A 25904-nucleotide genomic window follows, 5' to 3' on the forward strand; every position below is an offset into this window, starting at 1 on the left:
CTTGCTTGAACCTAGGTGGAAGTGCCTAGGGACTGCACCCCACAATGTGATGCTTGTTGGGATGACCGCTTTAACTGGCTTTGTGCTAATCTGCTTTGATACCAACTGTGACAGTAGTTGGCTAGCTCGCTATGATACCAACTGTCACGGGGGTAGTTCTACAATGGAAGAAACCCGTGTGGCGACCAGGACAAGCCTTATATGTGATTGGAGGCTAGGAGTTGCCCGATGAGATGGCTTCACTAAGGTCAGTAGAATTGGATCATGACCTCAAGTCGCATGGCCGGGGCACTTGGCTGGGCCGGAACACACATATGCGCTATGGGCAATGGGATAGCTCATTCAACTTGGGTAAAGGGCTGGTGTGGTAAATGATCGTACTTGAGCCAGGCCCGCATGCCAAGCCTCCCTTGAGTGTCAGTAACCCAGTGTCGATCCATGCACTGCCCCCATGAGCATGTGTGTGCCCATGAGGAACCCCAGTAGCCATGCTAGCCATTAACTAGGGCTGCCCCACAAGGGATGATGGTCTAGGAGTGCCAAAGTTAGGCACCGAAGGAGGTCGACCACCCCTCCTCAAAGAGTACATGAAGCTTTTAGAGGTCTGCCTGAAGATGACATCAATTCTCCCAAAAATCTTATAGGCGAAAATGACGATGGTGTCCCTTAATGTAATTCCGCCAAGTGTAGGCAAGGCTAAGTCTGTGTCAGACCGTGACACTGGGGCATCTCCGCCTCCTTTATGGATGTCTAGGAGACCTCTCCCCACCTCGTGGAGGTGGTTCCACCGCCCGTCTACCCCCGCACCCCCCCTCCGGGACCGCTTCTCTGAAATGGCAGAATCACCTGGAGGCCGCTTCGGCAGCCTTCCCCGTGAGGTATCTTCGATGAATTTACAAATATTTCTTAGTCAAGAAAAAAAAAGATCTTCTCAACAATTTATGTTTATATACTGATATTTAAAAAGTTGAAATAGCTATAATAAGACACAAAAATAGTTCACCAACATGGAAACGAAAGGGGGGGGGGGGAGTCTTTTAACATAATATTAAAAACACTAAACCTACGTATTCACCAATAATGATAAACTATTTCCAAAAGACCAATGTAAGGAGAATAATAACAAAAAGAATATAAACAAGTTGCCTAACTGTAGTCATTCCTTCAGTAGCTAACTCATGGACTAATTTCATAGACTCAATCTACCTTATGCAAACATCGACTGCTCTCTCCACATTTTCAAGGAGTTCCAGAACATCACCATGATGATTTCCTGATGTAACCTCATTCGACCAACCTTGAGGAATCACCCACTCAAAAAATTTGCAACCACCAATAGAATCACTTTAAGTTGTTGGGCTATCAAACACCTGCTCCTGCAAGTGCAACACCTGCCATTAGCAATATACATGCCTTATATTGATGCTAACAAATAATATCATCCTACTAAAATTATTACCTCGGATTTTAATAGATAGCTATAAAACAACTTTTGTGGATTATTCTGAGTTGTTGAAATTTGAAGGATGCAAATTTTCTTTTGCAATAGCAATACTTAGTATCATATTGCAAACTACTCGGAGATTCATTCCCGACACTCCATTGGCTATTCATACCTACAAATGTTCAATAACCCACGATAATGACATTCATATCTTAATCCACATTAAACACTTCATTTTCATTAGAACTGAACTAAGCAACATTCAAATATTCATTTATAGAGGTCCTTACAACAATCAATTAAGGAAAAAATGTAACAAAGTAAATTACCTATGGTCGAGCAGTGTCAACAAATGAATGGGTGGCCAAACTAGAATGAACCGGAGACACAAGGGTCGTACTGGAAACACGGGGGAACCATCTCCACAACGGTTGAACGCAGGGGCTTGAGAAACCTTCCAACGGCTGCTGAAACCAACTTCGAGCGTCCTTCCAATGGTCAACGCAAGGTGCCTCCGACAGACGATGAGCAGTAAACTGATTCTCCTACTTCCTTTGAACGGTGAACGTTGAGTGTTGTCCACGGCCGGTGACTGGTGAACACAGGGTGAAGCTCCGATGATGAGTAAGAGATGAAGCTCTGGTGATAAATGGCTCTGAGAAATTTTGAAATAGGGAAAACGTTGTAGCTTCGGTGATCTGGTGATTAACGACCCTGAGAAACAGAGAAGGGCGAAATGAAGAAGAAGACGATGGAAGGATGTTGTAGTTTTTGGCTCTGAGAAACGGAGAAGAGGGTGTGTGCCGCAAGTTTGAAATGAGGAAGAAGATGATGAGAAGACATCTTTCTGTAGAGTTCTGGTGATCTATGATTAATGGATTTGATAAACGATGGGGATGTCGTAGGTTTGAAATGAGAAAGAAGATGATGAGAAGACACAATATCTTTCTGTAGAGCTCCGTTGATTTGTGATTAACGGATTTGAGAAACGACGAGGATGTTATAGGTTCGAAATGAGGAAGAAGACGATGAGAAGACACTACTGTAGAGCTTTGGTGATATGTGATTAACAGATCTGAGAATCGTAGGTTTGAAATGAGGAAGAATACGATGAAAAATGCTGTTGGGGTGGAGGGGTATAATGGGTAAAACAATAAAATTATGATGATGTGGGGAAGGGGAGCATAAACAAATTTCATATTTGTTGGGTGGGGGCGACATGGGTTTCGATTTCATACGTCCCCAATCCATATTTCGATTTTTGAGGGGGAGCTACCTGAAGATTAGAGTTGTTATAGAACTAATTAGGAAGTGTCATAAAAAAACCAATCACGTGGAAACAATAAAAAAGAGAAAAAAGTGAGAAGTTAGTAACATGGAATCCAAAAATAGAGGAAATCCAAAGAAAATCGAACAGAGGAAGATAATTTAAAATAAAAATTGGAATCAAAAGGTGCAAAAACATCAAAAAATTAAGAGGAAACTCACAAAATCCCTTCCCATTTGAGGGCTGGAAGTAGGGATGGCAATTTTCCCCATTTCACTGATCCCCGTGGGGATTTGCCCCAAATGGGGCTGGGAAGGAGATGATTTTCCCCCCATGGGGGATGGGGATGGGGAAATTTTCATCCCTGTTAGCAGGGACGAGATGGGGACAGGGGGAGCATTCCCCGCCCACGGGGACCCCAATCCTCACCCCGTGGGATCCCCACTAATATATATGTATATGTATACACATACATCTATATATTAATATATATTTTTCAAATATGCTTAAATATTTTCTAATGGATTGTAAATTTTAATTATTTTATTTTTATTTTTTTAAATATAATAAAAAAACAAAAACAAAATGGTTAACATTATAAAAAGTCATAGGGAATGGGGATCCCCGTGGGGATTGGGATGGGGATAACCTTGCCCTTGTTAGCAGGGATGGGGATGGGGATTTTCCCAATCCCTTATCATTTGAGGCCTAGAAGCTAAAGCCAAGGAACTAATGAACCCTATGGCTGCGCTGAAGGTTATCCAATTCTTCACCATTCGAGGGTTGGAAGTTGAAGCCCCTGTGAAGGGTAGGAAGCTGAAGCCAAGGGCTAGAAGTTGAAGCCAAAGGACCAATGAACCCTATGGCCGCTAGGGGTGTTCAAATTCGGTTGATAAGCTGAAAACCGAACCGAACCAAATTGAATAAGCTAGTTCGGATATCGGTTTGGTTCGTTTTTGTTTTTTAAAAATATCAATTTTCGATTTCGATTCAATTTGGTTGAGATTTTCAATTGAACCAAACTGAAAACTGAATTAGTGTTTATTTATGCTAATTAATTATTATATTTCCTAATAATGACCAATTTGACAATTTCCCATTGGGCTTTAATTGTTTGTGAATAACTTTTGATTAAGGGAAATTGTCTAAAACTCACCATGAGTTTTCAACATTCCTCTTAAGCTCACCACGACTTTTCAAAATGTTTAAAACTCACCATCTCACTAACTTGACGATAAACATACAAACAAGTGTAAATACATTACCACTTTAACCTTCATAGAAAAATATAAAATATATACAAAATAAATTAACGGGTGTTAATATATTATCATTTTAATATTTAGACATGAAAAAAGGAAAAATGTCAAAAAAATATTTTCAAATATAAAATACATAAAAACATAAAAATTACAAAAAAATAGAAAAAATTATAGAAATTGCAAACAAAATAAAAGTATTTTCAAATTATAGAAACTATAGAAATTGAAAAACACAATCAGAAAATAAAAATTATAGAAAAAACACAAAAATTGTAAATAAATAACAAATAATACAGGAAAATGTATAGATTGTAGAAAATAGAAAAATGAAATAAAAAACATAAATTATAAAAAACATTAGAAGTTATAACAAAACACTATAAATGCAAAAAAAAACAAAAAATTGAAAACTGAAAAAGACCATTTTTCCTTGAATTCACCATTCAAGGGTAATTTGGTCATAAAAATTATTATTTATGCTAACATGAACACTTCTCTTAAGAAACATTAATGGTGCACCAAATTATGATGACATGGACACCTCTGTTATTTATGAAAGGGCCTTGATGTATTTTACATCAAACCGGTTTTTTATAATTTATGAAATGGTGCACCAAATTATGATGTATTTTACATCGTCCAGCACCTTGATGCATTTTACATCATTCAAGCCTTGAGGAAGGCATATGGATGACTTGCGACAAGGCAAGCCCTGTTGCAAAAGGGCAAATGATGTATTTTACAACGCCCCAAAAGGGGAAAGAAACCCTGCGGTTGCGACAAGGCAAGCCCTGCATTTGGATGGCTTGGGCGGAGAAAGAATGGTGCGAGTTCCGAGGTCATACCTATGGCGATGGGGCATGTTAAGGGTGGAGGTATGTATGAGTATGACATTACCTTCTCACCACTAGCCACTAGCCATATAGAGTGGCCTACGCTTTCATTGTGCTGGGCTACTGCCTTGCCTCTTCCTACCTGACAATGCATTGATTGTTTGTCCTTCGTCGTGGAACTTAGAAGAATGCGTTTGTGGGGGCAGGCAGCAGTAGGGCATCTGTGGCTGTGGCTGTACCTCTGGGACATAGACTCGATTTGCTAGTCACAAATGGGCGCCTCACATGCGCATCCACCCTGCATAATAGTAAGTACGGAAGATATTCTCGATGTTTATGTGAGGCGCCAAGTGCGAGGAGCAGATCCGGTAGAGGCCCTTGGGTGAATTGGTCGTCGTGATTTTGGTTCCAAGTTTTCCAACAACTGCCAAAAAAGCACGGAGGGAGAAGTAAGACTGAAGCAATTGCTCTGCTCTTTCTGTACTTCGTTCGTTTCCCCCTTCACCGGCGCCTATTGACAGTAATTTTGGCCATTTGGGCTTTGTTTTTAACGGATCTTCATCCAACTTTCCATCTGATGGTTCCTTTTCTGATGTCAAGAATATGAGTTCAAGTAACTTGCTAATAGTGCCTTCAGAGCAGAGGGGTTAGGACTAATAAATAACATTAGAGATAGCTCTATCTAAAACTAAGAAAAATGGATTAACATGGAATATTGAAAGCTTGAACTGACCGAATATAACCTCATTTGATGATTACATTGTCCTGAGGAAGTATATGTTTGGGAAACAATCCTGGAAAATAGAAGTCAGAGGTTCTGTTGGTTGCGTAAACAAAAATAACCCCCCAAAATATGGTCTTTTTTAACCGCTTGTTATGATACTGCTTAACTTTGAGAGCATCAGATACATACATACCACCTTTATAGCTTGAAGATCTCTTAAGCCGCCTCCATCTCTTTTTCTGATCCTTCTGACGAGTTAGTGTGGACCGACTGATACAAGCCATTACATACAAACAGATATTTGCAAACTCTAATATTAAAAATGCGATATATTTGATTCGAACCCATGTTTAAATGTTAAGCACTTAGCGTCTTAAACCACTAAATCACCCTTTAATTTGTGATATAAAATATAATTAATTTTATATCTTAGTTATAAACATATAGTCTAAAGAAATGACATTAAATATTAATATGTTCAATAATTTCAACTTGAAATTAAATAGAATAATATTAAAAATTAATATTTATAATTATAAATGAAATAAAAATTCTACCTATTTTATATTTATATTAAAAATTGATTTTCCATTCTCAATAAATTTATACAAATAAAAATGTTAATAATAGAATAATTATTTTAGTATTTAAAATTCATACATTTGTACATGAATATATATATACATACATATATATATATATATATATATATATATATATATATATATATATATATATATATATATATATATGTATTATAAAAATTAAAAATTTTATTTACAAAATATTCAAGCATACAATATTATATTGAATCTATCAAATACACTAATTTAAATTTATATAAAAATGATTTTTATTTCAAAAAATTTATTAAAATAAAAATGCTAATAATAGAATACTTATTTTAGTAATCAAAATTTATGAATTTGTGTATAATATGTATTTTTAATATAGATATGAAATATTTTAAGTTAAGATTATATATTTTATAAATTATCAATTGATATTTTAATTTACATTTTATAATAAAATTTATTATTTACAAAAAAAAATATATTGTTTATCATATATTTCAAAATTTAATATTTTAATATTGAAAAGTAAAAATAGTAAAATAAAAAATAATTATTATAATAATTATATATGTTTTGTTTATTAGACTTAAATAGAATATAACATAATAATGATTCTATGCATGTATTAATTTGTAAAAATCTATATAATTCGAGTCTTGGACTCTTGATTGATGGGTTATCAACAAAATTACGTGGTATCTATATATTCCATTAAATTAATTGTAAAATACTTTTTTTATATATACCATTAAAATATACATTTATTATGTATTTATATATCATTTGTGGTTATTTTGACCTTACGATTAGTATAATTAATATATTTTTAAAATTTGTATATATTTTTCTAATGTATCCATGTATTTTCATATATCCATACCTTTCTAAAGTGTATTCAAATTGTCCGATATGATACTTTATTCCTTAAGAAAAAATACCTCTAGGAAGATCTATTGTTTATAGATACAAGAGTAGGCTGTAAGGATAAAAGGATAAAATAAGTATGAAGCTTTTAGCCTTGCCATTAAGTGCCTGTTTGGGAGGCTTACATGCAGTGGCTTCTGGCATTACATAAGCTTAGGAACCTGGAATGCCATAAAGCCATGTTTGGTAAAAACCTGGAAAGTCGAAAATAGGCTTATAAAAGCTGCGAAATTGACTTTCTGATGAAGCTATGTCAGGTAGCTTATCCAAAGTGGCTCAGTCAACGCAGACGCCCTCCAAAACGGGCTCTAAATGATTTAACTGACAAAATAACTACCATGTCAAGTAGAATTTGACAAAATAACTTTGACCAAAAGAATGTTGTCTAGATTACTAATGTGTCAAAACTTCCTGGATAAATGTATGAGTTTTAATAGTTCACGATGCATCTTTTTCTGCGTAAAACTAGATAATGTATCAGTGACCTATTCTTGGATATTCTTGTTCAAGTTCTGTTGGAAGTGTTCTTTAAAAGTGCATCATAGTGAGAGGATTAGGGGTCTTGGAATTCCAGATTACCTTGTTCTACCATTTTAGAAGGAAATAATTTCTTTCACAAGTTTCTTATAAAATTGGGCTTATGTGTTATTTATTGTTTACTGTTTACCACTTGGACTGATTAAAACTAGGCATGTTTAAAAGAACCAGACAAACTCAGACAGACCAAACTAATTAAAAAATATGAATATTGAGATCTAAATCAAAGTATAGGAGCTTACTGAATTTATTATTTACTTGCTATTACCAATGCTAATACTTTTTCTAGGATATTCTTTCAGGTGGGTCATGCATCTTTTTTAGGCCATAACCTGACCACAGAACAGGGTGATCCAATACTTCTAGCTCACTTCCTAACAGGCCAGTGGGTTCAGAAATCATGATGAATCCTCATATAGAATGCCGCATCTCATACTTTAAAAACACTGAATTACATGTGAATTTATTTCTTAGAACTTATTGAAGGAAACTAGTTCATCATAGCACTATCTATTAAAATACAGACTTAATATCTGCCAAGGTGATAAATATGTCCTACATGGATATCTCCCCCCCCCCCCCCCCCATTTGCATAAAACAGGCCTTAAATGTCTTCCTAAGATCTTTACATTATTCCACTATTGCCACTCAATACAAAAAACTAACTAAAAACAAAATCATCATAATTTTTAACATATTAGAGCCTTTCAAATCAGTTGCAAGATACTGCAAAAAGGCATTACACCAAAACTTGTCAACTTCAAAAATTATCCTCTCTTTCTAAAGTGGCATTCCATTCTATTAGTCATCTTTCTACATTGCAATGATGGATACATCCTTCGATGCCATGTTTTAGAATTTATGTTGTCTCTAGGCAATAGGCCTTTAGTTGGTTTCTAAATGAAGCTGCAATGCAATTTTTGTTTTGTTTCCTGCCAGTTGAAATGAACTTAAAAAATCTTTGTAGCATAAGCAAGACACTTTTAAAAGGCTCTACTGAAATTCTGAGTTTTCCATCTCAAACAGAAGGATTTGTTTTGCAACTATAGTCTTAATATTTTCAAACTATCTAATTCCAGGTTCGACCAACTGAGCACAATTGACGAGATGGAAAAAAGTTTTGGGACTTCAAACATCATTTAAATGGTAAATATATCAAGTGTATCTACAAATGGTAAAGATGAAGCCAAGAAATAGAGAAAAGGACAAAAGGCTTTTTTTTTCGTTAAGGGGAGGGATGAACGTATCTCTAGGCAATAGGACACAATGGGTAGAATGCATCCGCAAGGATGTGTTCTGAGGCAAGTTCAAATATTGAGGCCTTAGCTTAGAATTCATCCAAAGTCGATAAAAGAATCCTAAGATATCATAAAATATGAGGTGAAGATTTTCTATATAAATGCAACTGTTGGAACATTATGATGGAATTGAAAAAGGACCTTGTGGAAAAGCATGTTAATGCACCTAAAAAACACAAGGCTAAGAGAAAAAAAACACTTTTAGTTAAAAACTCACACCATCAGCATGCTCAAGAAGTACTACTATTCCAGTTGTTAGTGTATGCACTCAATACTAATCAGATTTATGTATTTTGACATTTATTAGTCAATAAAAGCATATCGTTATTATTTCATGTGTGTTTTGGTATTGTTTTTGTGTATAACCGTTTAAACTGGACATTTACAAGACTTATGTTAATTTACAATGTTATAAGTTGTGGGATAAACTTGGAGAGTTTATTTACCAAGGATAATATTGTTGTACTGCTGAATTGGTGGAACAATTTGCCTTAACTGCTAAGGTTAGACCTAAGGTACAATTAGTGGGTGTTTTGCTAAAACACTGAAAAATGACCATTTCCAATTATGACCTGGAGCAAACTTGATAATGGTACTGCACTAAGTGTTAAATTGGCCTGCTTTTGTGGTACTAACCAGTTAGATCCTCTAAGGGTCAAATACTAGGGTATGTTGGAGTAGTTTGGAATATCACTTGAGTGGATGATCAATGTGATAGGATCAACCACTTTGTTAAAAAAAAAAAGAGAATATCCTGATTTACACTCTCTAATTGAAACCTAAAACTATCAGTAGTAGATTTCAATGTGTTTTGAAATCAACTTGCAAAATGTATTTATATTTATAAATAGTTTATTTTATGAAAAAAGTTTGTAAAAGGTTTTAATACAAATTTCCATCTAAACAAAGAGTGTGACTGCATTTCATAATCAAGGAAGAAGTCCTTCTTTGTGAGCAATGTATAAGGGCTAAAACCTAATCACCTTGTTTCTCATTCATTGGCTTTGGATTTCATAGGGAGGCTGAAACCAAAGTGCACTTATGTTTCAAGTGTTGGGCTGATTCTAAGCCTAAATAGATTGGGTAAGAGGCTCACTAGGTATATCTAGTGAATTTGGCCCATGTAGAGAACATGGGCCGAACCCATATGGATTTATGTGAGAACTTAGTGGGTTCCATGCCGTACAATATTCAGGTTTGATGGGCTAGTTAAATATGTGAATTAATTAACTTGAGTGTAATGGTCCAATTCATGTTAAAGACTACTGTGAATAGTCACATGACTAGTTTGACTAGATGGCTGGATAATTGGACTACATGGGTCGGATTTGGAATGGGCTTGGACCTTTTAGATAGATAGATAGATAGAAAACTGCACCATCTTCAGTTCTTGGACTCGATTTGGACCCGAGTTTTGAACGTGAACTACCACTTTGGAAACTGCAATTATGGTATCTGCATCAGGTATGATTCCAACATTAATCTGGGCATCAAATTTGATCATCTAAATTTCTCCATGAGAATTTCGAATTCTCCATTCTTAGACTGATAAAAGATTTAATTTCACATCCATAAAACCAAGCAAGGTTCAACTTTTTTGGGCTTAAATTATCCCTTTTTACACTAGTCAAATGACTGACACCATTGAATTCTTCCGTCGGACATTTGCTAACATTTCACACAATCTCTAAGTGAGTGATGAATGAATCAACCAATGTTTTACTATGCCTTATCATGCAAGCACGCAACTTGACATGCATGTAATGGTGTGCCTTCATCCCTGTTGTTATTCTAGAAGCAAAACAGTCATTTACAAAATTCAAGGATAAGACCTGATGAAGGGTGATTTGGCCAGACCTCCTAACTAGGTGACACGTGTACGTGACTCAGCATACACGACAGCTCGGCATAGGCGGACCGGTACGTGGACATGACTCACCGCAGGTGACAGCTCAGCAGGTATCAGCTTGCGGCAGAGCGAGCTCGAGTACGCCGATATCCTAAGCTGCACTCTGAGTTAAGCTCATCCCAGTTTGCGAACTAGAACAAGAAGTTCGCTCCGAGCCCAAGCAAGTGGGCCACCTCGAAGAAAACTCGTCTCAGGCAGAATCACCTCAGCATGCCACCAGTAGCTCGTCATAGGGTAGCCCGCTACGGGGCAGCTCAGCGTTCTACGGGAAGTTTCTCATCTGACAAAACCGTACCTGCCAGACTACTCCCGCGTCCCTCGTCTAATGGCGCAGCGCCTGCCAATTGGACTTAGTGCAGTGCGTATGAGTCATGCAAGCCCAAATGCAGCAAGTCCAGCAACTTCAGCATTACCAACAGCAAGTCATGTGCCACTTCTACCAGCAACAGTTCCCAGCGCTACAACAGAGCCAGCAACCAGCCCAAACGTGGTGCCCCATAACACTGCTGAACCAGCAGCTATTCGATCGCCACCGAAGTAGCCGACCTCCCTGCAGCAGCCCAAAGGTAAGGCGGGAGCAGACACTGGGGTCACGAAGGCCGTGCCCCTCCTTTCGGTACCATCTCCCCTCTCTCCTGACCTCCTAACGGATCCCATGCCAAAAGGCTTTAAAATTCCCCCTCTGGACAAGTACGATGGGTCGTTCGATCCGAATGACCATGTGGACTCCTTTCAGTCCCAGATGCACCTTGCCGGAGCTAGAGAAGCCTGCATGTGCATCGCCTTCTCCACGACCTTCAGAGGAGTAGCGCGCACATGGTATAGAAATCTCCCATCTGAGACAATCTGGAGCTGGGCACAGTTCGTGCAAGCGTTCACCTCGCACTTCATCACTAGCAAGAAGTGTCAGAGGTCGCAGGAAAGCCTTCTCAGCATCATCCAGAAAGAGGGAGAGTCCATCCAGAGCTACATCAAGTGCTTCAATGACACCTGCCTCTCGATCCCAAACTTGGAACCCGCGGTTAGAGTCGCCACAGCCGAAAGAGGAGTCACTCACCAGGAGTTCAAGTGGCACGTTGTAGTGAACAAGCCTAAGGACATCACTGCCTTCCTCAAGCTCACCGACCAGTTCATCGAGACTGAAGAGGAAATGAACCAGAAGGTCGGAGACCCAACGGAGAAGAGGAGGAGAGAGGACGACAAGGTACACTACGTAAACAGTAAGAGGAAGAAGAACAAGTCCCCACCCAAGGGAGACAAGTCAAGTTGGCACTCCCGAGCTCCTCCAGTTGAGAGGACGAACTACACCCCTCTCAACGCGAGGTGAGGGGAAATCTTAATGACAATTAAAGATGCACCATTTGTAAGGTGGCCACCCCGAATGAAGGGGGACCCCGCCACCAGGAATAAGAATGTATATTGCCATTTCCATAAAGACCACGGTCATAGTACCGAAAACTGTAAAAGTGTCCGCGACGAGATTGAGGAACTCATCTATCGCGGGTACTTAAAGAATTTTGTACAGAAAAGTAATAAAAGCCAAGCAGATTGGTAGGGGGAAAAGAGGATAGATGCTCTCGAGTCTAGTAACAGGCGAGCTGAGAAGCAAGAACCGCCCGAAAAAAGACCAGTCCGCGGGGTGATAAACACAATTACCGACGGATCCATCGTCACGGGCTGCACCTCGGCGGCAGGGAGGACCTTGGTCCGTGAATTGGAGCATGAAGAACGAAACCCGCCGAAGCGCCCACGGCCTGCAGACCCCATATCTTTCACCAAGACGATGCGCGAGGAGTCCAGTACCCCCATGACAACGCGCTGGTCATAAGGATGAAGATCAATGACTTCGAGGTCAAATATGTCTTGGTGGATTTAGGAAGCTCAACCGATATCCTATTTAGAAGCACATTTGACAAGTTACAGCTCTGGGAGAATGACCTCTAGCTCGCGAGCACCCCTCTAGTGGGCTTCAGCGGAGAGGAAGTTAGGCCCCTCGGCCGAATCTCATTGCCTGTAGAGATCAAAACGTGGCCCAGCGTCGCAAGATTTAAGCACACCTTCCTGGTAGTAGCCACACCTTCCCCGTACATCGCCCTTATAGGAAGGCCCATCACCCACGCGCTTCGCACCGTGGTGTCCACCTACTACCTAACAATGAAGTTCCCCACGGACTTTGGCATAGGAGTAGCCCGAGGTGATCAACTCAAGTCCCGAAGGTGTTACGTGGTGGCCCTCAAAGGGAAAACAAGCTAATGGAAGGTGTTGAGCTCGAGCGGTCCGTGGAATATCCTGAAGAACAAGCCACGCTGATCAAGGAAACGATCTCCTTCCCAACCTCAAAGGAAGACCCGACCAGGACCCTCCAGATCGGAGCAACAGTAGTGGAACCCCTTCGAACTCGACTGGTAAGTTTCCTACTCCAAAGTTTAGACAATTTGCATGGTTCGTGGCAGAAATGCCCGGCATAGACTCAAAATTAATTACTCACAAGCTAAATACTGATCCCCTAGTCAGCCTGTTAGGCAAAAGAAACGCAACCTCACTCCAGAGCGCTAGAAAATAGTCGACGAGGAGGTCAAAAAACTTCTCGCAGCCGATTTCATCAGGGAGGCCCATTGCCCAAAGGACTGTTTTTCGCTCCCCAAAATCGACCGTCTGGTGGACGCGCCCTTAGGGTATGAGTTGCTGAGTTTCCTAGACACGTACTCGGGCTACAATCAGATCAAGATGGACCCTACTAACGAAGAGAAAACGGCTTTCATTACCCAACTGGCCCTGTACTGCTATAAGGTCATGCCCTTCGGGCTAAAAAATGCCGGGGCGACCTACCTGAGACTTGTAAATCGAATTTTTAAGCCACTGATTGGCGACAAAGTTGAATGTGTTAGATAGTGTATGCCTTTAGCTTCAATCAGATTGATGTACATTATGACATTTATTGTAAATGAATAAAGTACATATTTGATTCATTTTATTGTGGTGTGTTTCTATGTAATACCCTTTAACTGGACACATAATGAGACTAGTGTTACTTTAGAATGTTCATAGCCATTGAAAAGTTTGGGGAGATTTATCCTGCTAAGACTAACACTAATGTGCTGCCAAATGTTGGGGTGGCCTGTTTCAGCTACCAGGGTGAGACCCGAGGTACATGTAGTGTAGCTTTACTTGAAACCCAGAACGGACCAGATTTCCAGTATTGCCCTGGACCTTGGAGATTAGTGGGCAAAACTGAAAAGTTACACCTGACCCCTAGACTCGATTATGATATTGCACTAGGTGTCAGATTGGGCTGTCTTTGATATGCCAATCAGTGAGATCCTTAGCGGGGGACAAAACCTGGGTATGTTGGGACAGTCTGAGAATTCATCTGAGCGGGTGATCATAGTGACAGGATCAGCTCCTTTGTCTAAGAATTCATCTGCCGGCAGCCGATTTCAATCACTGAAATTTGTTTCTCGAGATCCATGTGAGCAGAGAGCGCAGCACTGTACCTTGCAGCTGAGGGAGAGATCCTCTTGTCGGGCAGTGTATGATCATTATGGGCCGAGAGGTTAAGTGTAAGACCATTAAGGGTAATACCTGATGGGCTAATCTTGCATCTGCCCACAGTCCCTGGGTTTTAATAAGGTGGCTTGACCCAAGGACCACTTAGTGTAAGTGTTGGGCCCATTAGGAGTCCATGAGATGGGCTTCAGAGGGTTCACTGTCTTTTTAGTGAATTTGGCCAGGCCTTGTAACAAAGGCTGGGCTGAACCCATGTGACTGATGTGTAGATCAATGTTTGCGACCCACGCCATACAAAGAAGCCCAACTGGGCAGCAGGTTGGAAGCAGTTTGAGCACTTAGACTTATTGGGCCTAAAGCCCATTTCGAACTGGCCTAGTTTGACTAGTTAAATAAGGGGGCGGATCTGGGATTAAATCAGCAGATAAAATTAAATCAGCAGATAGGATAAGGTCCTACCCTATCCACTCGGAGAGTCTAGATCTGAATTTAGATCTGGAAATCTCCTAATGAGATTAGGAGAGAGCTGATATAATCTGTAGATAAGATAAGGGCTTATCCTTATCTTTTAAAGAGAACTCCTTATCCAAATACAGATTTGGATTAGGAAACTCGTAATGAGATTAGGAGCTCTCTTTAAGCCTATAAAAGGAGGAAGGGGGCGAACCATTCAGATCATCCTTAGCATGCCAAGAAATCTCAGAGATCAGATCTCAGAGCATCCAGAGAGAATACAACAACAGTGTAATTGCGCCATCTTCTCCCTGCGTTTTCCTCCAGTTGTCGCCACAACCAGTTCGATCTCCTTCCTTTGTAGGAGCGATCAAGAAGTGTCTTGATATCAATCTTTGGAGAAAGGCTGATAAGAAGTCGTGCTCACTACCTCCATCGAATTCTTGCTGAAGAATTCAGTTCGTTGGACGGACCCTGCTGATTCTGCTCCACCATTCACCGTGTCATTTTTAGTGGGAGCAGTCTTTGGAGTTTTTCTTTGGGTGTGAACACCTTCGTTGGGAGATATTGCATCTTCGTATCAGGTATATCCCTCTTCTACTGTTTTGGTTCAGATCTGGTTCGCTTTTTTGTTCAAGATTGATCCTTGAAAAATGCAGTTTTTCTAAAACAGGGAATGCGATTCCCACATGGGAGAGAGATAAATTTTTGAAATTTCGCCCTACCTTCTTGCAGGGTTCGGCCATCCATAAGATGGATCTCTCATCCCTTCAGAATGTTATGTTGACGACATGGTCGTCGAGACCCGACTTTTGAACTATTTGATAAGTGACCTGCAATGCGTATTTGAAATCTTGCGCAAGTATAATATGAAACTAAACCTGGACAAGTGTGTCTTCGGTGTCACCTCAGTAAAATTCCTGGGCTACATAGTTAGCCGACGTGGCATCGAAGCCAACCCTGAAAGAATAAAGGCCATCCTGGATATGACCCCACCTCGCAAATTGAAGGAGGTTCAGAGGCTGAATGATCGTATAGTTGCTTTGAGTCGCTTCAGGTCAAAGTTGGCAAATCGTTGCCTGCCTATCTTCAAGGCCATTAAGAAAAGTAAATACTTCGAGTGGACTGAGGAATGCTAGTCCGCCTTTGACGAACTAAAAAATCACCTGACCAGCATACCAATTTTAACCCAGCCCGAGGAGGGTGATGTTTTAAAGTTGTACCTCTCTGCAAGCGATGAGGTAATCAGCTTGATACTGATAAAAGAAGTAGATCGGGTCCAACAACCTATCTATTACATGAGCAAAGTTTTGAAGGATGTCGGGATTAGGTTACCCAGTGATCGAGAAACTGGCATATGCTCTAATCACAGCAGCTCAAAAACTTTGGCCGTACTTCCAAGCCCACACGATCGTTGTCCTTACCAATCAACCTCTGGGAGGCTGACGAAGTGGGCTATAGAGCTCAACGAATATGACATTCAGTACGAACCCCGAACGGCAATTAAGGCCCAAGCCCTGGTAGACTTCGTAGTAGAATGCACTTTTAGCACTACAACACCCGAACTGATGGAAATCAAGTACGTGAAGGAAGCCTCCACCAATGCGGAACCAGCCCCAATTAGAACAAAGTCAACTTGGGACGAAGAGCCTTGGATCCTCCACGTAGACGGTTCGTTGAATCAGCAAGGAAGCGGTGCCGAAGTCATCCTATACGGACCAGGTGGAGCGAAGCTGGAGTATGCCCTCCGCTTCGAGTTCGCAACATCCAACAATGAAGCGGAATACGAAGCATTGATAGTCGGACTCATGCTAGCAAACGAAGTACAAGCAAAGCAAATCGTCATCTGCAACGACTCGCAGCTCGTGGTTAACCTGGTAACCGGCGATTACGAAGCTCGCGACCCCACAATGGCCGCCTACCTTGCCAAGGCTAGGGAGGTCCTACGTGGCTTCCAATCATACTTCATCAGGCAAATTCCAAGATCTGAGAACGCTGAGGCCGATGCATTATCCCTGTTAGCTAGCAAAAGCAGCAATTCCATGATGACCGTGTTTATAGGGAACCTACCTCGACCTAGCATTCTAAGGGGGGGGCAGAGGAGGTAGCTCCTGTTACGCAAGCAGAGCCGAGCTGGATTGACCCACTCGCGAGCTACCTACTACACAGGTAGCCAAGTACGTCATTATAGACGGATGGCTATACAGAAGATCCTACACGCTCCCCTACTTGTGCTGTTTACGACCCTCAAAGGCCAAGCTCGTTCTCCGCGACACTCATGAAGGGCTGTGCAGTGGACACTTGGGGGGCAGGACCCTCGCCCAGAAAGCATTGCGGCAAGGAATCTACTGGCCAACGATGAAAGCAGATGCACTCAAGCTCGTCAAGAAATGTGATAAATGCTAGAGGCACGCCAATATCCATCACCAACCTGCTGCCGACCTGAAGTGGGGAATCGACATTCTTGGACCATTCCCACCAGTGACAGAACAGAAAATTCCTGGTGGTAGTAGTGGATTACTTCACAAAATGGGTAGAGGCGGAACCCCTAGCAACAATCACAGCTCGAACGGTACAAAACTTTTTCTGGAAGAATGTAGTATGTCGCTTTGGACTACCTCGAGTGCTCATCTTAGATAATGGCAACCAATTCAAAGATATCAAGTTTCAAGACTGGTGCACCGAGATGGGGATACAACAGAACTTCACATCGATAGCGCACCCTCAAACGAACGAGCAAGCAGAAGTCACGAACAAAGCTATACTCCGTGGACTGAAGGCCCGCTTAGCCCAAGCTAAAGGGTTATGGGTAGATGAACAATCCAGTGTACTATGGGCCTATCAAACTACTACCAAGATTGCCATGGTTGAAACCCCCTTTAACCTCACCTACGGCATGGAGGCGGTGATCCCGATTGAAATCGAAGTACCCACGTTATGCTTAGAAGCGTATGACAAAGAGTCCAACGATGACGAGCTTCGCACCAACCTCGACCTAATAGAAGAGGTACGGGACCTCGTGTATATCCGGACCGCAACATACCAACAAAAGGTGGCTCGATACTATAACAATTGGGTAAAGAAGCGGCACTTCCGTATAGGCGACCTGGTCCTTCGGAAAGTAATGGTACCTGAGCCCGGATCGGGTAAACTGGGGCCAAACTGGGAAGGTCCCTACCGGGTAAAACGAATACTCGGGGAAGGCACGTACGATCTCGAAACGTTGGAAGGAAAGCATGTACCCCGAGCTTGGAACATTAGCAATCTAAGGTATACTACCTGTGACTGTTGGCTCAGAGTGGACACCGAGTCGCTCCGCTTGGGTAAACTAAGTCCCAGTCGCCTCTACGGCATGGGCGAACTGAGTCCCATTCGCCTCTACGGCATGGGCAAAGCTTAAGAGTAGACTCTAAGCCGCTCCTAGAGCCTAAGGTCTAAGATGCTGAACGGATAAGGACCTCCGCACCAACTAAGTCCCAGTCGCCTCTACGGCATGGGCAAAGCTTAGGAGTGGACTCCGAGTCGCTCCCCGAGTCTAAGGGCTACAAAACCAAACTAACGGAGGCTCCAAACAGTGCGTAGGACCTCACCCCCTTGCCTGCTAGAGTCTAAAGTGCAAACAACTCGGGCATAAACCCTACGATACCTGCATCACCTCGGCAATGATCACGGTTCGGGTTCATCAGAGGACCTACGTTCACACAGACGGATTCTATACGGACAGCTTGAGGCAAGAAACTTAGGAAAAATCTTACTAAGGTTACATTCACTCGCTACCAAGCCCGATAGCCTGATAGTTCAAGGTAACTCGCGTAATTCGGAACGACTCCAACTTCAGTTACCCTCGCTTGTTCGACAGCTCAAGTAACCTATATACGTATGGCTTGGACCAGAAAGGAACCATTCTAAGCAAAAAACAATATTTCATTAAGTACCAAGTTTTTTTATAAAAGACCAGACCTAATGGCCCGAGAAAATACACCAAAAAGGGAAGGAAAAAGAAAAGGAAACCGGGCTCAGCCTCCTAGGAACATGCACACAAAGTTCAAAAAAAAAAAAGAGGGAGAAGAACAGCCCCAGCATCAAGGGTCCACCACTTCCACGTCCTCGTCGGTCTCCTCCAAGGAATTGGGCTCCTCCTCCGCCGCATCTGCCGTCTACGGGGCCAAACCCTTCATTGTGATGCCATCGAGGCTGAGGCCAAAAAACTTCTTCCGGACCAGATACCGGCAGAGCTTGAACCCCGAGCAATAGGAGTTCGTGCTGTACTCGATTTGAAGGTCGTGGAACTCTGGGGACTCTTTAAAGCGGTCCACCGCCTTGACCCTTTCTTCCTCCATGACAACGTTGAAGGTTCGAGCTCGTTCGTGGAGGGTGGCCTCCAGACTTCGAACCTCCTACCGAAGGTGCTCCCTATCCTTGGCCATCCTTGAGGACTCCTCCCTGTAACGAGTGTTCTCCTCGATCAGCTGGGAGATCCGCGCTTTCTAGTCTTGAACAAGTAGCCCCTGGGCCTCGCTCCCCTTCTTGGCCTGGAGGACATCACCCCGGGCCTGATCCAACTCGCGATTGAGCCTCCGTACTTCCAGCTGAGAGACTGACATTGTTTGAAGCCCATCTGCTGAACTGCCATGTGAAACTTTCTGAACCAAGCTCTGGGAGATTGTTTTAAGCCATAAAAAGACTTTCATAGCTTGCACACATTATTTTCACTTCCCTTGGCACAGAATCTAGGGGGTTGAACCATGTATACTTCCTCCTCTAAGTTACCATTCAGAAACGCATTCTTTATGTCCGGTCGATGCCATTCCCAGTTAAGATTAGCAGCTAATGACAGGAGAACCCTAATTGAGTTCATCTTAGCTACTGGAGCAAAAGTCTCATCATAGTCAACCCCGTACACTTGTGTGTACCCTTTGGCTACTAATATTGCTTTGTACTTTTCAATTGTTCTGTCTGCCTTGTGTTTAACCGTGAACACCCATTTACACCCCACGGGGTCTTTCCCCTTTGGAAGATCCACCAATTCCCAAGTTTGATTTTTGTGAAGAGCATAATCTCCTCCTTCATGGCATCTGTTCATTCAGGGCATTTTAAGGCTTCTACAACGTTTCTGGGAACAAGGATGCAATCAACTGCAGATAGGAAGGCTCGGTATGAGGGAGAAATGTGATCATAGGAGACAAAATGGGTAATGGGGTGTTTGGTAGTGCATGACTTGACTCCCTTTTGTTGAGCAATAGGAATGTCAAGGTCATCCACAGTAGGAGTAGGGTTATCAGTAGGTGCAACAGGGGTTGGACTTACCTCTTAAGAGTCTAATGGTGTCAGTTGCTCAATGTTTGGCTGCTCCACATCTCTATCACATCGTTGATCTCTATGGCGTGTATGTTGGAAGACACGAAAGGGAGCAATGTTCGGAATAGAAGGAAGAGATACTTGAACATGCTTCTCCTCTTCCACACTACTACTCTCCCCCTGAGGAGAAGTAGGGAAGAATGACTCAAATTCAAAGAAGAACACATCCATAGACACAAAAAACTTATGACTAACAGGATCAAAGTAGCGATTCCCTTTTTGAGAGGAGGGATACTCTAGAAAGATACAAGGAATGGACCGAGGGTCTAACTTACCTCGAGATGGAGACAAATCATGGACAAAGGCACGACAACCAAAGACTCTCATGGGAATGGAAAATAAAGGGGACTAAGGGTACAATAACTGATGAGGGGCCATGTAGTTCAGCACTTTGGAGGGCATGTGATTGATGACATAAGCAGCTGCAAGTATAGCAACCACCCAAAACCTTTTTGGAACATTCGTGTGTAACATCATCCTACGAGCTACCTCAAGGAGGTGTCTGTTTTTTCTTTTTGCAATACCATTTTGTTGTGGTGTTTTGGCACAGAAGCTCCTATGAATAGATCCGTGGGAGAAAAAGAACTCATTGAGCTCACCATGAAAGTATTCTTTTGCATTCTTGGATTGGAAGATCTGTATTTCAACATGGAACTGCGTAAATACCATCCTCTGGAAGTCTTTCACAATCTTTAGAACTTTGTCTCTACTACGCATAGGAAATACCTATGTATAGAGAGAGTAATCATTGATCAATGTGATAAAGTACATATATTCGGCCTCAGAGATTACATTAGTTGGCCCCCATACATCAGACTACACAACATGAAAAGGAACATTTGATCTTTTATTACTTGAGTGAAAAGTTGTTCTACATTGTTTGCTCAACTGTCATGTTTGACACTGGAACTCTGACACTGAACATGACTTAAATAAAACCGGAAACAAAGACTTTACTATTTCAAAATAAACATGACCTAAACGACTATGCCACAAAAAAATTTAACACTTATTTGATTGACTATGTGACTCTGAGGATGACACTGAGAGACCAGTTTTGTTGTCGAGAATGTAGAGACCATCCACTAGGCTCCCTCTACGAATCGTTCTCCTAGAAGTTAGGTCCTGAAAAACACGAGCTAGGAAAAAAGGTTAAACTACAGTTTAAAGAGCTTGTGATACTACTAATTGAAAGCAAATTTATAGGAAGTTGAGGGACATGCAATACACAATTCAGGTTAAGGCCATGGGGAAGAGATATTGATCATTGGCCTACAATGGAGGAAAATGAGCCATTTGCAAGTCTCACTCTATCCCTTCCTAACAAAAGGCTATAAGTCTGAAACAAGTTTGGCTTACTGGTTATGTGGTTGGAGGCCCCTGAGTCAATGATCCAAGGGGAACCCGTGGGAGTGACATGGAATGCAGAAGCCGTATTACCTGATGTAGATGCAAATGAAGTAGAGGGAGTACCAGTGACTGAGCTATCCATTTGTCGCAAAGCCCTACTATAAGACTCCAGGTGTTCTCTAAAGGAATTCATTATATCTTCCTTGGGGTCAGAATTATTAAGGTGGTCCCGAGTAGTACCGGCAACTTGAGTATCTTGGGTTGCCACATGTGCTGCATTCTGTCCTGTGTTCATCTTCTTCTGACCTTGACCTTTACCCTGTTCTTGGTTCTTCACTGCCTACTTGGGTTTCCCGTGGATGTTCCAACATGTGTCATGTGTATGCCATGAACGCCGACAGTGAGTACAAAACAACTTATCTTTATCATCAGTCCTCTTAGTGTCACTTTTCTTCCTCGTGGAGTTATTATTCATCGCAGCCAAAGCAACTTGTTGCTCCCCCTCAGTTGTAACCATGACACTCCACCTCCTTTTCTTCCGACTGAACAAGGGAGTATACCTTGTGAACTGACGACAACTCTTTGCTTCCTAGGATTTGAACCCTCAAAGATTCATAGGCAGGGTTCGGTCCCAACAAGAAAGCAAACACACGTTGCTGAGAGACCAGCTTCCTGTAGGCCTTAGCATCATCATCATGTTTCCACTCTATAGCCTGATAATGATCCAATTCTTTCCATATGGAGATAAGGGCTGAATAGTATGAAGACAAACTACGGTTTCCCTGTTTATAGGTTGAAGATTCAACTTGTAGCTGGTAAACCTTGGCATAATGCCTTTGCTCAGAATATGTAGTTTTGGCCTGTTCCCAAATCTCACTAGCGGTGTTTGCCCACATAAAGTTCTTCTTCAGATCAGGTTCCATGGCTGCAAGGAGCCAAGACATCACCATACTGTTTTCTTGGTCCCACCTATCATGTTCAGTTGTCTCACCCTTGGGTTCTTTCACCCTTCCATTTATATAACCAGCTTTTCCCCTTGCCGTTACATAGAGTTTTACACTTTTAACCCACTCCAAGTAGTTCAGACCATTTAAAAGGGGTAATTGGCATGGGAAACATCATGTTTTCACCTCCCATACGAGTTGTGCTCTGGGTCGGTGTAACCCCCGATGAAGTTGATTCATAATTTGCCATAGAATACTACTGAAAACGGTCCAAATCCCACACAACTATACAACAGTCACAAGCAGAATACCAACCCTCAAGGAATTTACTTTTGGGATGCAAGGAAGAGAACTAGAAACTGTTGAAATCAACTCTGAGATGGTTCAGTCATTAAACCAGCCCGGTAATCAGTCCAACACAGCCAAGGCAGATAGTACTATCAGTCCGACTACAGCCCATACAGTCTAACAATCTATACAAAGGTGCCAACCAGAAATCGACTTCACAGCATCGAACAGAGAAGGAAGTCTCTATCAGCATCGCCCTTCTTCGACTAGGGTTTCCTTGATATTACGACCAAGGAAGAACCCACAGGAGGTGCCGCCAGTAATCTGCTAGGGTTTCTCTCTCTTCTACGTCCAGGAATTTAAAGAACGAAAAAAAACGGCGAAGCAGGTTCAAAATAGGAGGGACCGAAATTCTTTTACAGCCCAAAAACCTAGCTCTGATACCATGTAATTATTCATGGAGAGTGGGAGACGAGAGAGAGAGAGAGAAAGAGAAGGAAAGGGAGATACGATTGAGAGGAGAAGAAAACTATCTCTGGCTGCCGCCAGTTCTCTATTTATATTAATTTAATAAAAAAGAATAGAAATTACAAGTATGCCCCTAGCGGCACACCCTAGAAACAAACTAATAAGAAAAAAGGAAAAATAACTAATTGACAGTATCTTAAGAGGACAGCCTACTAACAACAACTATAAAGTAACAATTAAATAAGCCTTGCAACAGTTTTCAAGGTGCCAAGGTGAAGCTAGGTGAAGGGGGAGCACCTTGCCACCTAGTCACAAGGCGATGGGTTTTTTTTTCAAGTTCAAAACATATATCCTAGGGTAAATAATTATATAAAATTTTCATAAGAAAATAAAAAACTCAACATATTCATAAGAAAAAGTAGAAAGAAAAGAAAATCCAAAAAAGATGGGTGCTGATCCCCTATTTTGTTATAGGAAAAGAAGAAGAAAATACAACATTTAGCAATGCTTGTGTTGATTATACCCCACAAATAAGAAAATAACAAAAAGAAATTAGTATATAAACACACAAAATGAATATTTTAGTTTAATAATGTCTATTTTATAATTATAATCTCAAAAAATTAGGAATATAAAAGTATTTTATAACACAATGTACAAAACTGCTTGGTGATTAGGTAAGGCGAGTTTCCAAAGGCACCCGCCTAGGCGTCACCTTGATAACTATGAATTACATAACACTTGTTTATATTAATTTCATAACATCAACATATATCTCTATTAACAAGTGTCTTATTTCATTTTTAACAAAATATTTCGAGTTAAAGCAATCAAATCAATTTAAAAAAAAATCTAAAGAAATTAACAAAAAGCATATATATAATTAGTTTTTCTCTCCCAGTGTACAATGGTCATAGGGCGCAACATTTTATAGTGTGTGTGCATAACTTACAGAAGTACAGACAAGATGAGTAAAGGGTGAAGCCCACATGGAAGCACCCCCCCCCCCCAATTACAACAAAGTTGGCCTTAAAAAAATATAGGACCTTGGAAGGGTAAATTGCATATAGACCTCACATTTGGCATTTTCTTGCACAAGTGGTGCTCTCATATTCAAATCCATTTTTTTTCTTGAGAAAATAAATAAAAAAATATAGATTTGAATATGAGAGCACCACTTGTTATCCAATGATCATGGTTTCAAATGTCGCTAATGTCACCCATTGACATATGTTGATGTGGAGGCTCACCGACTGAAAATGGATGGTAATATAAAAATTACATTATGTCGGTCAACATTTCCTATATTTCGGAAATGTCGACCAAATAGGTCCAAATAACCAAAAAATACAGTTTTTCCTATTATGACGACAAGATGTCGACTAATGTACTTTGAAAATATAATATATTAGTATATTATATTAATATAATATAATATATTAATATAGATTATTCCATTAATAATTTCTATTTAATATTTCAAATAAAATATTTATAAAAAGAATTAACAAAATATAAAAACAAAAAAATAAACTAATTACTTTATAATATAAAACATAAAATATTTTTCAAGTAATAAAATATTAACTAGTTAGTATTTTTTAAAATATTTATTAAAATCAGAAAATGTTTATTAAATTTTGAAATAAACCATATTCTACATTTAATATAAAAAATCTGAATAAATTTAATGAATTTTATACTAAATCATAATTTATTATAAATTTAGTATTAAAAATCATAATAAATTCATTAAGTTATATAAGAAATCAGAATTTATCATAATCATAATACTACAAAAAGGAGAATTAGTTTATTAAATTTATAACCAAACATAATGTATTATAACTTAATATTTAAAAAATCAGAATAAATGTATTTCTATATACTAGTGTGAAATAAATATATTAGAAATTATAATAAATCAGAATTAAAAATAAGAAAAGAAAATATCAGATAACCTTGTAAAAAAATCAAAATGCATAATAAATCAGTAAGTCGTCATTTACTAATTTGTTATTGATCTTAGTTTCTTAGCTTTATATAATGGTTGGGAATAAGATAATAGTTTAGAAATATGTATTAATGCTTCTTTTATCATTTTACAAAATATCTTTGCATATTTCCACATATTTCATAATATTTCCACAATGTCTCTAATTTTTACAATATTTCCCCTCGACATTTCCGACATATGTCCTATATTTTGGTAAGCGACATTTCCATCGACATCGACATTTTAAAACTTGCCAATGATTTACCAAGCAATGCCCACTAACAGCTCCAAATATATATAAAAAAAGGAAGATGTACCCATTTATAGATGGAAGCAAGGAATCTGATCTCCAGTCTACAGTCTACACTTTTCTCCCATCCCCTCATCTCCTCTCCATCTCCACTTATTCTTTCTCAGTAAACACAGATGTTGTTTACAACTTGTTTCTCTTCTGAAATTAAGCACTTGAGCATCATCTCTTTATTGCATTTGAATTGTGATACCATGCAAACATTAGCAAGGTAAGATTTTTATGCATGTTTCATGTTAGTTTATATTTATAATTTGGGCATCCTCGGAGGTGTCTGCATCCTGAATAATGCATAAACAGAACCTATACCTTATACAAGGTTTATGCTTTCACAGATGCATCTACATGGGAGGTGTATGCTTTAGGTGTATTATAACTGTCTTTACCATGTGTCAGGGCATTTTTACATGTGAATTACTCTCTACGGAAGGAAGCTAGTTCATCATAGTATTATAAA

General features: G+C 40.3%; 1 protein-coding gene across 15 annotated transcripts in view; it reads right to left on the reverse strand.

Moving 5' to 3' along the window:
- Positions 1 to 928: 928 nt before the first annotated feature.
- LOC148873219 (uncharacterized) overlaps positions 929 to 25904 on the reverse strand; it is a 42993-nt gene continuing 18017 nt past the window's right edge. For 4 of the 15 annotated variants that reach the window (XR_016104801.1, XM_088963643.1, XM_088963644.1 and 1 more), the window contains one exon: positions 7006 to 7350. Coding sequence is in view for 5 of the 15 variants with exons in the window: in XM_088963643.1 (XP_088819769.1) it covers positions 7310 to 7350 (41 nt within the window). In the remaining 10 variants the exon portion in view is untranslated. Of the gene's footprint in view, positions 1377 to 1459; positions 1617 to 1773; positions 2721 to 5297; positions 5438 to 5539; positions 5601 to 5723; positions 5801 to 7005; positions 7351 to 25904 lie in introns of those variants that run through there. The other 11 variants (XR_016104795.1, XR_016104800.1, XR_016104798.1 and 8 more) reach the window with 8 other exon arrangements.

This window comes from Nelumbo lutea, chromosome 1 (assembly GCF_056320005.1).
Source record: "Nelumbo lutea isolate HS-2025 chromosome 1, American lotus-T2T, whole genome shotgun sequence".
Lineage (NCBI taxonomy): Eukaryota > Viridiplantae > Streptophyta > Magnoliopsida > Proteales > Nelumbonaceae > Nelumbo > Nelumbo lutea.